The 10,797-nt window shown below is 51.8% G+C and overlaps 1 protein-coding gene across 1 annotated transcript in view; it reads right to left on the bottom strand.

Annotated features, from left to right (window-relative positions):
* Window positions 1–1,024: 1,024 nt before the first annotated feature.
* The window catches only part of SUPT6H (SPT6 homolog, histone chaperone and transcription elongation factor), a 31,185-nt gene continuing 21,412 nt past the window's right edge, over window positions 1,025–10,797 (bottom strand). The window contains exons 26-37 of the mRNA XM_061390531.1: window positions 10,529–10,676; window positions 9,950–10,092; window positions 8,910–9,050; window positions 7,178–7,373; window positions 6,557–6,795; window positions 5,511–5,624; window positions 5,213–5,337; window positions 3,453–3,565; window positions 2,945–3,022; window positions 2,687–2,853; window positions 2,052–2,239; window positions 1,025–1,804 (exon numbers count right to left, since the gene is read on the bottom strand). Coding sequence (XP_061246515.1) covers window positions 1,618–1,804; window positions 2,052–2,239; window positions 2,687–2,853; window positions 2,945–3,022; window positions 3,453–3,565; window positions 5,213–5,337; window positions 5,511–5,624; window positions 6,557–6,795; window positions 7,178–7,373; window positions 8,910–9,050; window positions 9,950–10,092; window positions 10,529–10,676 — 1,839 coding nt within the window. The 3' untranslated portion in view covers window positions 1,025–1,617. The remainder of the gene's footprint in view (window positions 1,805–2,051; window positions 2,240–2,686; window positions 2,854–2,944; window positions 3,023–3,452; window positions 3,566–5,212; window positions 5,338–5,510; window positions 5,625–6,556; window positions 6,796–7,177; window positions 7,374–8,909; window positions 9,051–9,949; window positions 10,093–10,528; window positions 10,677–10,797) is intronic.

Raw genomic sequence — 10,797 nt, 5'->3', positions numbered from 1 at the left:
TTGAAGGGAACACAATCTTCCCAGCTGGTTGGCTCTGCTCCCGCTCAGCCCTTCTAAACTGTCCCCACCCCCCGTTCTTTAAAAGATTTAAATTTATTTTTTTGGCTGCACTGGCTCTTTGGTGCTGTGCTCAGGCTTCTCATTGTGGTAACTTCTCTGGTTGCTGAGCATGGGCTCAGTGGGATCTTCCCAGGCCAGAGATCGAACCCATGTCCTGCACATCGGCAGGCATCAGGCAAGTCCCCCTTCTAGAAACCTTTTATACTTAAGGGAAAGGAACTGAATTCCTGTCAGAAGGCAAGCCCCTCCCCCCAACTCCTGCCAAGAAACAGCCAAAGGGATCTTGAATGAAGACGTCAGGTGGGAAGCCCACCAAGTATGGGCAGCAGTCCTCAGAGAAAAGGGAGGGGAAAGCCTTGCTTTCCCAGGGCCGTGAGACAAGACGTGAAGGAACACAGGAAGATCAATTCAGAACTAAAGAGGAAGCGGGCTAGACGAAGGGGCCCTCACCAGGGCTGTGTGGGCAGGATCAGGTGAGTGTAGGGCCTGTCCTGGGGCGACTCACGTAGAGGTCAGATCCCAAGGCCCAGTCAGCTAAAAGTGGGGAGAGGCATAGGGCTCAAGTGGAGAAACCCAGATTGACTTCTGGCCTCTCCCCGGCATGGCAGAGAAGACCAGAAGGTGGTGGATGGGGTGGCCGTGTGTGAGAAGCAACAGCTGTGCAAACATTTACTGAGGTGTGATGAGGTCCCAGCCCCCGGACTGACCGTCACACCTTTTATCTCAGTCCTCACAGCTGCCCTGCTGAGGCAGGTATCCTTGTCTCTGTGCTACAGACAAGAAAGCTTGCTCAAGGTCACAGTGCTGTGATCCTAGGCGGTCTGATGCAGAAGCCACCTGCTCCTCTGTGAGTCACCACCTCTCTGAAGGCCTGGGGTCAGGGGAGCCTGCAGAGCTCCCAACACAGCTTTGAAAGCTCCCCCTCAAGAGCCGGAGACTTGGGAGAGAGAGGCTTTGTCAGGTGCTCTGTAGAAACACTGTTTATTCAAATGACAGGCAGGAAGCGGCGGCAGCAAGGGGTGAGGGCAGCCAGGTGGGGGCTGGGCAGGTCAGCACTGCTCCCCTACATCCCTCGTCATCCTGCTTTGACGGCCACCCTGCTGTTGGCACCAGGGTGGAAGTACTCGTCCTCCTGTCCCAAACTGAATAAATAGCATCCCTCTCCCCACGAGCGCGGGGGAGACTCGCGTGCTGAACTTGGCCCCGCCGCAGCCCAGAGTCAGGGGAGGGCAGAAGCCCAAAATGGCTTGTAGGGAGCAGAGCACAAAACTCCACTCTCACCTTCTTCTTCCTCTTCTTCCTCCCTGCCACACGCCGCTCCCAGCCTGGTCCCAGGACAGGCAGTCAGTGACGGCCTGGAGGAGAGGATTGTTGCCTAGCGCACACTGAGCTCAAGTTCGCAAGGCCATCTAGCCTGTCGCCCATCCAGGCTGACCACCAAAGAGAACGTCAATTCACGCCACTTTATGGACAGAAAAGGAGGGGCAGGGAGTGAGGCAGTGGGCAGCCAGGTCTCTCCCAGCCTCAGAGGTAACCAGAGTCCTAGGAGCAGGCGCCCTACCGATCCATCTCGTCCAGGAGTGGGGTGGCATCGCCAGCAATAGACATGGGGGTGCTTTCGATCATAGGGCTGGGGGAGGGCCGAGGGGTCAGCCGCTGCTTCTGTTTCCGCCGCTCCGCCTCCTTCTCTTGCAGCCACTGTTCTGCCATCTTGCCCCAGTCGATGGCTGCATGGCTGTTGGACCTGGAGGGAGAACCAGGGTGTGTGATAAAGGACTTGACTCGGCCTGCGGCTCGCCAGAAGAAAGCCCACCCCGCGGTCCCCGGGAGCCTCCATTCCTGCAGAGATGGATCTCACATCTATGGACAGCAGTATTCTTCTGGCTCCTCCCAGAGCCTAGTCCTCCGGGGGACACCACCTGGCTTACGGTTGTCAGGAGACCCAGAGCGCCCACCTCGACTAACGACCTGTCTACTGTTGGTGTACTCACTTTGGCTGCTGCTGCCGTTGCCGGGAGCTGGAGGAGGGCTGGGGCTGGGCCTGGGCAGACTGTGGGGTGGTGCTGGCCTGCAGCTGGTGGTACTGTGGCGTGGTGATGGGTTGGCTGGGCGTTGTGTAGGAGTAGCTGGGGGTCATTAGTGGTGTGGCCACTGGCTGCTGGGCTGGTGTTGGGAACACCTGGAGAAGGGTGACAGTTGAGTTTAGGTTGGGTTTTGTGTTTATTTGCTCTTCTGGTAAATTTCTGACAAGCTGAAAATCTGGGCTCTGCACAAAGCCTTCCAGCTGACACACTCCTGAGCAGGGTGTGATTCTGAGCAGCTGAGGCAGGCCAACAGCAGGGCCCACCAATTGACCACTCGAGTCTAGAGGCTTGAAGGCTCGGGTTCCAAGATCCCAAAAGACTCCGTGGAATGGTCATGGCTTCTTTTACTCCCCTTCCCCTCAGTTGGCCCGAGAACAAGGAACACCTACTGGAGACAGCTCCTGATGCTGTGGCAGTCCCACCTGCTGTGGAGGCCCTTGTGGTGGGCCCTGCAGAGCCCAGTCTACGGACACAGGCTAGTGAAGGATGACCTTTCACCCTTCCCCACCCTCTGCAGGGCTTTTCTTCCCCAGGCCACGTACGTGGTAAGCGCTGCTGCCCCCTCCACTGCCACCGTAGCCATACTGGCTGGAGGCCCACTGCGCTGGGGTGGCATTAGGGTTCTGGCCCTGGCCCGTCACAGCAGCAATGGCATTGAACATCTGCGAGGTCATGTTCTGGGGCAGGGCGTTCACAGCCCGTGTCAGATCTGTAAGCACAAGAGGTGGAGATGGGCACGTTAGGGCACAGCCCTTCCAGCTCCATCCCTCTCACCCCCAGGCCTGGCATGAGCTCCTTACCTGCAAGGTTGATGTTGGCTGGGGTAGCATTGATAGAAGCAGGTGTTCGGGTCCTGCTGCTGCTACTGGGGGTGATACCTACAAGAAATGGCCCGAGTGAGAAGTCTCTCCAGAAAGCTACTTCCAGTTTTACGTTACACCTTAGGGAGCTGGGAGAGGTACCGAGGTGGGTGCAAAGAAGGGCAGCTGGGGGAATTCCCTGGCAGTCCAGTGGTTGGAACTCTTGCCTTTTCACTGCTGAGAGCCTGGGTTCAATCTCTGATCAGGGAACTAAGATCCCACAGCTGCACAGTGTAGCCAAATAAATACATAAGTTTAAAAAAAAAAAAAAAGGGAAGCTGTATAGGCAAAGAGAATGGAGGGCCTTCCTGATGTGAGGAGGAGGGAGTTGGAGTTGAGCTACAGCGGCAGCCTAGGCCTCCCCTTCTGCCAGAGTTAGTGTCTGTCTCCACTCAGTGCTCAGCTGTCCCTCAACTACACTCTGGGAGTCACAGAGAGCAGAGCTCACCTGGCACAGGATCCTGATAGTGGTCCTTAAACCATCTGAAAAGGCCGTTCACAGTGGGGAAGACTTGGCCCCGGTACCGGAATCCTTCTGGAGTCACAGTTACGTATTCTATCCTGGGATTTTGGAAGGAAACATGCATCAGATCCCACTTGTGGCCAGCTGCAAGCGAGTGGCCAGAGCAGATCTCCACCACGTGAAGCAGCCGCACTGGGTGCAAGGGGGAGGAAAGACGGAAGAGCCAGTCCCTGGCCCTGGAAAAGGAGGCTGCACTCTGGCGAGGCGAGGAGGCACAGAGAAGCCCAGACAAGGCCTGGAGCCAGCAGCCCCAGGTGTGCTCTCTACAGGCTGCCACAAGGCTCGCTGGGGGCCGGTCACCACCCTGGGCTGCTGTGTGACGGCACCACACAGCCGGCGAGGGGGATACAGACATCAGTGTTGGGGTGGGGGGGGCTTCCCGGGCAGCCAAGCACAGTGGTCCATGAGCCGAATGAGGTCCAAGTGCCTCTTGAGGGTGGCTGGTCGGTCCTCATTTAACACTTTGCAGAGCAGAGAGTAGATAAGAGGTTCTGGGTTCAGATCCAGTTCCAATATTGGCTCTGCCAACTCACCACCTATATGGTTTTGTACCAAGTTACTGAAGTGAATCTCAGCCTCATTTGTGAAAAGAGGATGATAACACTTAAATCTATAGCGGTTAACCTACGAGCAATAAACAAGACAGAGTGTGTAAGGCACTCATCGCAATACTGAGAACGGATTGTGATCAATAAAGCACAGCTGTCAACAGCCAGTGCTAAGTATGTCAATGTTCTCACTCAGATGAAGATGAAACCTGCTTCTTGCACCATAAGGAGTCTGTGACCCTTTCCATGGGAAGCTATCACGTGGCCTCTGTCCCTGGTTAAAGTCCCCTGTTCAACTGCTCCTCATGGAACAGTTTCCAACCCCCACGTGGATGGCAGCCCTGGCTGCCATCTTCTGGAAGCACGCTGGCGAATCAGAAACAAGCACGATATTCCAGAAGTGCTCACGATGGTGCAGGGTTCAGAGCTGCTTGTCCTCTGAGCACCTCCTAACGGAGCCCACTCTGGGCATCATGTGTGCGTGCGTGGTCCAGGACCGAGAGCAGAGAAGCACAGACTGAGGCCAAGATGGCAGCGGGATGTGGGAGTGCAGAAGGCAAGTCTGGCCATCAGTCTGGATAACAGACACAACAAACGAGGTTGAGGGAGAAGGACTTGGTCTGGTGCAGTGTGAGTGCTGGAGGGACGCGGATATTGGAATACTGAGAGAGGCCAGCCTGGCTGTCACACACAGAAGGGAGCAGAGCAGGCCGGCGACTGGAAAAAGAGATGCCCTCCAAGCCTACCCCACCTTCAGCACACGCTCACCACAGCAGCAGGGAGCCACTGCTGAGGGTAAAGGCCCTGGTGAGGGTGAAGTGGAGGACAGAGCAGCGTGTTGGCCCCCATCTCTGCCCGTCGGGTGGAGAGAGGGTCCAGTGGTTTCCATCACTCCCTGGCAGGGAGAAGAGGTGAAAGGACCTCCTCTTTCACTCGGTTGAGTAAAGCACCTTTCTTATTCAGTCTTTGCCTTTTGCCTCTAAAGCATCACCCTCTGTCCCCACCTCCAACCTCCAGCTCCACTCGAAACAGGAAGAGGGGAAAGGCAGTCAAGCAGAACCAGAGAGAGTACTGTTCGGGGCCTGCAAACCTATCTGTGGACCCCAGCGGCAGCACCTTCTCAGCACCAGTGCTCACCTGGGTTTACCCCGGGGCTGGTATCCCAGTAGGAACTTGCCGGGCAGTTCCTTGCAGGCACAGATGAAATAGGGAATGAAGGTGGGCTTCTCCTTCTTAGTTTTGATGAGCAGCTCCTCTAATTTCTGGGGGTAGAATGAGGGGGAGAGGTTGGGATAGCAGCATGCTTGGTACACAATGTCTGGCCTCACACACCATGTACACCTCCTTCACCAGCGCAGCATCCCCTACACTGAAGGGAAACCAGACATCCTTAAGTGACTGGGAGGGGTCATCCCTCGCAGGGCCCTGGGCTCACCTTACGGTCCCCACCGCTGCAGTCCTGATAATACTTGTGGTTTAGAAGGTCCCGGGCAAAAGATGCCATAGGCTGAACATAGCGGGCAACAATCTCATCCAAGTCTTCAAACTCCTGAGGGAAGAAGGTGAAGGCCCCGAGTGTCACATTCTGAACTGAGATCCAGCCTTTCAAGTCCACTTGGAAGATAACCTATGGAGGGGAGGAATTCCCCCAGCCCTCCTGCTGTAGCCTCATTCTGCTGCAAAGTCCCTTCAATGTACCCATCTGTGTGAGTTGGGTCTAAGTTTATTAGCTTACAAGACACAAAATCCCTTACATTTTTTAAATTTATTTGGCTACATTGGGTCTGTCTTATTGAGGCACGAGTGCACCTGCTCGGTAGCTGCTGCAGGGAGGTTTAGTTGCTCTGAGGCATGTAGGATCTTAATTCTTCAACCAGAGATCAAAATCACACCCCTGCATTGTAAGGCAGATTCTTAACTGCTGGACCACCAGTGAAGTGAAAGTCTCTCAGTCGTGTTCGACTCTCTGTGACCACGTGGACTACACAGTCCTTGGAGTTCTCCAGGCAGAATACTGGAGTGGGTAGTTATTCCCTTTTCCAGGGTATCTTCCCAACCCAGGTCTCCAGCATTGCAGGCAGATTCTTTACCTGCTGAGCCACCAGGGAAGTCCATAAAACCCTTTAAATCATAACTTTAGTTCTCCCTTAGCGCTTGGGAACAGTAAGGGCCTTCATAAAATTTCTCTCCACTGAACAGAGAAATTTGGCCTGTGTCTGCCTGAGGACAGAGCACTTGCATGTGTATTTTCTCCTCTTCCTCTAGTGCTTCTCTAGATAGTCTATTTTAGAACTTGGAGAACAGAAAAAGAAACACGATATATACAAAATTGCTGTCAAATTACTCATTTCGTAAGGGCCCTGAGTTCTGCTGTCCTGAGTAGCTAGAATACATACAATGCACACAAGTGACTACCATGGAAGGGGCTTGCTTCTGGAAGCAGGAGTGGGGATGCTAGAGTGTGCAGGGGCTGCCTCTTACCTCACTGTTGATCCACAGGGTGGCTCCCAGGCTGAAGGCATTTTCCTTGCCTTCTTCCCGCACATCCACGTGCTGGTAGATGCCGTCACTGACCTTCCAGGTCACTGTCAGGTGATTCTCACCCTTGCTGCTTGGTCGGATGATCACATCACCCTGGTCCATGGTTTCCATCATTTTTTCTGCTTGCTTAAAATTTATATTATGGAAGGATGGGTGTGCAATCACTCGCTTGATATACGCTGAAGAGGGCAGGAAAGAAGCATAGGTCAGCTGATGGGATGGCGAGCCAGCCCAATAAGACAAGCCATGGCTAAATTTCTGATCCACTACTAAATTCTGAGACTTTCACCCCCTCTGGGTGTGAAGGATGTGTTAACTTGGGCTCCTAGGGTGCTGGGAGAATGAAATTTTAGGAGTCCCAGTGCATTAGCAAAGAAAATGTGACCCAAGAAGACCCTGGCACCCAGCCCGGCCTATGACTCCCTTTCCTGCTGCCTCTGGTCCTCAGCCCCTCAGAGCTGAGCACTCACTCCCACTGGGAAGCCAAGTAGTCAGCACGCGCATCCTGGGGAGGGAGGGCTGCCAGGACTCGGGGTGCACAGCATGGCTGGGAGCACTCACTGGTCCGCTGCTGCTTCCGCTTCATGTCCTCCTCCTGCTTGTGGTCTGCTGCTTCGGCATCGAAGTCATAGTAGGTGTCCTTGGGCAGTTTCCACTCATTGTTCCTGTCCATGAGGTCTGAGGTGCGGCAGGTCAGGTCTGCACTAAACTTCTCGATGTCAATCTTCATGATGCGGCAGTGAACAGTCATTCCCACCTAGATCCACAGAACATTTGAGCTGGAAGGGACAGAAACGGTCTAGCCCGATGCCCTGTTTTACACGTGAGGACAGCAAAGTCCAGGCAGAAAGGTGGACAGACTGTCCAGAGCCAGCCGGCTACTGAGTGTCAGGATAGCAGGAGTTCCGGGCTGAGTTTGGTCCACAGACTATTTGTGCCAAGTACTGATGCCTCCTGCTCTAGGCAGAAACACCACTGGAGTCCCCTGGGATCTGTCACTGGCACTATTCTCCTTCCCCATAAAGTTGCCCAATTACTGTTCCGAGGGTGTGAGCCAAGTCTGGCTGCCCTTTTTGGAGGAAAAGCAAAGTAACAGTTTTTCTATACTCTCCCCCTGATTTGAGCCCTTCTGTTTTAAGAGTGACAAAACCCAGTCAATTTGCACAGCTCTCCTGGAAACTGCCCTAGCTCCATTTACAGGTATACCTCGGAGACATTCCAAGTTCAGTTCCAGACCACCACAATAAAGCAAACATCATAATGAAGTGAGTCACTAGAATTTTTTAGTTTCATAGAACATATAAAAGTTATGGTCATAATATAGTCTATTAAGTGTGCAACACTTTTTTTTTTTAACACTGTTATATTTTTAAAAAGTTAAAAATTTTAATTAAAATTTCTTTTATTGATAAAAAAAGGCAAACCATCACCTGAGCCTTTAGCGAGTCCAAATCTTTCTGCAACACTAACATCAAAGATTACTGATCACAGATCACTCTGACAAATATAATTAAAAAGTGTGAAACATTGTGAGAATTGGCACAAATAAATGTAGCACAGAGACATGAAGTGATCAAATGTTGTTGGAAAAAATGGTACTAATAGATTTGCTCAATGCAGGGTTACTACCAACTTTAAATTTGTTTAAAAAACAAAAAAAAACAATGGTATCTGTGAAGGGCAATAAAACGAGGGATGCCTGTGTTAAGAATGTCTTTCCCCAGCCTTCCTAAGTCCATGGTTCTCAGGGGTTCATGACACTTAGAACCAGAGATTTGGCAGATCTGGTACCACTAGCAGATGTCACTAACAGGATGATCCTGGAAAAGGCACTCAAACTTCTCTGAAACCAGAAGATAAATATTCCCTTTTCCATTGGACTAGCAGATTTGAGACAACATATATAAATATCAAGGGCTGGAATCCAGTGTGTGCATAATAAATGGCAGCTCTGACAAGAGAAACTAGAACAGAAAGGGAACTCAGCCTTTCTGCTTCACAGCACCGAATGCCAGGCCTTGCTTCCTGCCCGCCAGACTAAACCATGGCTTCCAACACAGGAAGGGCTGGCAACTTGATGAAATTTCACAAAAGCAGTGAACAATAACTGTTCCTCATTTGGGTAGATGCTTCTTACCCTGACTTCACTCAACTAGCTATAAATCCTCCTGAAATGTTCCCCACCAGGAGCCCCTGGGAAGACAGCCTAACTCCTGGTGGGCACAGCCCAAAGCCAGCCTGATTTGGGCTGCTGAAAACTGCGCCAGATGCCTTAGCCCTGTCATTCACCTACCTTCACTCGTTCCTCTGGCCGCTTCACCACTTTGTCACTGAGGAATTTGGTGGGGATGAAGCCAGTGACACCATTGTCTAACCGTGTTTTGACACCGATGGCCTGGCCTGGGCATGAACCGCTGTCAAAGTGGTTCCAGACCTAAGGACAGCATCAGGAGAAGAGCTTGATCATTAAGATTCTGGAGACCATACAGTCAGGAAACAGCTGGCAGGAATGCTGTAATTCATCTTACCACTGACACTGGCATCACGATGTGAGAACACGATGACTCAGCCACCCAGCAACACAGAATTTGAATCTCCCCCAGGTTCCCTGATGCAGAACTCATGTTGGCACCACTGGCCAGCAGATCAACCTTTTATGTTAATTTACTGTATTCGTCCCTCCAGCTTCAACTGAAACCCCTCCCTCCCATTCTGTCCTGCCCTTCTGAGCTTAAGAAATATCTGTTTGTCACCTCAGTGAACCAGCACATCGTGGCTCTTTTACAACCTTGACAAATCTCACCAGTTTCTTTTACTGGGTAAAGTTGAGAAATGGTCTGTTTTACTATCTGCCTAAGCAACATGTGAAGATACAGAAAAAGGTTCAGGATGGCTTTTATGAGTTCTAACCATGAAAAAAGCAGATGTCGTCGAGAAGACTGTGGGAAAAACTAAGATGTGTGTGGAGGATGAAAACACTGAAGGGAGTCTACACATACCTTCTAACTAACATAGGGACACCATGCCCACCCTGTATGCAAAAAACGCATACATTTCCTCATGTCTCTAACTGGCTGAGCAAGATCCTCAGAGAACGGGAAACAAGGATTAAGGGCTGAGTGAGAACAGAATAAGAGCACATAGACCATTTCTGACTAGCAGCACACGGAGGGACTTTAAGTTAGGCCTGTGTCCGTTCCGGATCTCTTCCCTTTTTGTGCACTGCCACGGTAAAGTGTCACCTAAACTACTCCCATTCTCGACGCCTTTCTAGAGCACTGAGATCACGCAATCACAAACATCCAGGGACCATAACAACACTGTAGCACATACCTCGCTTAGTTCCGGGAAATTGTCTTGCTGACAGAAAGGGCACTGCCACAGCCCCGTCTCATCGTTGCGGATTGCCTGGTCGTAGCTTTCGCCCTGTGGACGCCTATGGGCGATGCCAGTGACGTTGCAGATAATGAGCTTTCCTGCAGGAAGGGGAAAGGAGGAGAAGGAAGGGAAGAGAATGGGGGGCAGGCTGAGAGAACTGGAGAGGTGACTCCTCCCCACCAACTGTTTAGTGACAGAACATCTGTCCTAGAGCATCTCCCCTGATTTCCTTCACATCTTCGAAAAGGGAGATCTTCCCTTCATTTGATGACAGGAAAATGAAGCCACAAGACTGACCCCGTGAACACCTCACAAAAGCAGGTTAAAAAGCACGATTTGACCTTGCAACTTGAATTTGACTTCCAGCTTAGGGCTCTACAATCTTTTTAAAAGCTTCCCTGGTCTTTCCCACTCACAGTACAAGCTGGCCTTATTCTGCTGGAATTACAGTCTGACTCGAACATGCACAGTAAACACTATCCCATTACCCCCTCTTTTCCTCCTCCAACTAAAGAAAGCAGACCCAGGATTTACCAATGTAGAAGGTCTCCGGTGTCTCTTTGGTTAACATATTGAAGATTTCCTCTGTGTTGGGGGAGCGGTAGGCTGTCCGGAGGTCCTTATACCGACAGCTCAGCTCCGCTCGGATGTCGTACAGCGTGATGTGTTTGTCACCATAGCCCTGGGGAAGAAGCCCCCATTAAGAGTCTTGCAACTGCTCCCCAACCTGAGCCACCAGGGGTTTCAAAGAAAGGAGCAGCCAGTTGGCTCCTGTCAGGGTTTCTTTTCTTTCCCCACAACAT

This window comes from Bos javanicus, chromosome 19 (assembly GCF_032452875.1).
Source record: "Bos javanicus breed banteng chromosome 19, ARS-OSU_banteng_1.0, whole genome shotgun sequence".
In the NCBI taxonomy this organism is placed as follows: Eukaryota; Metazoa; Chordata; class Mammalia; order Artiodactyla; family Bovidae; genus Bos; species Bos javanicus.
The sequence above is the reverse complement of the archived record's forward strand: the minus strand, read 5'-3'. Positions and strand labels throughout refer to the sequence as shown.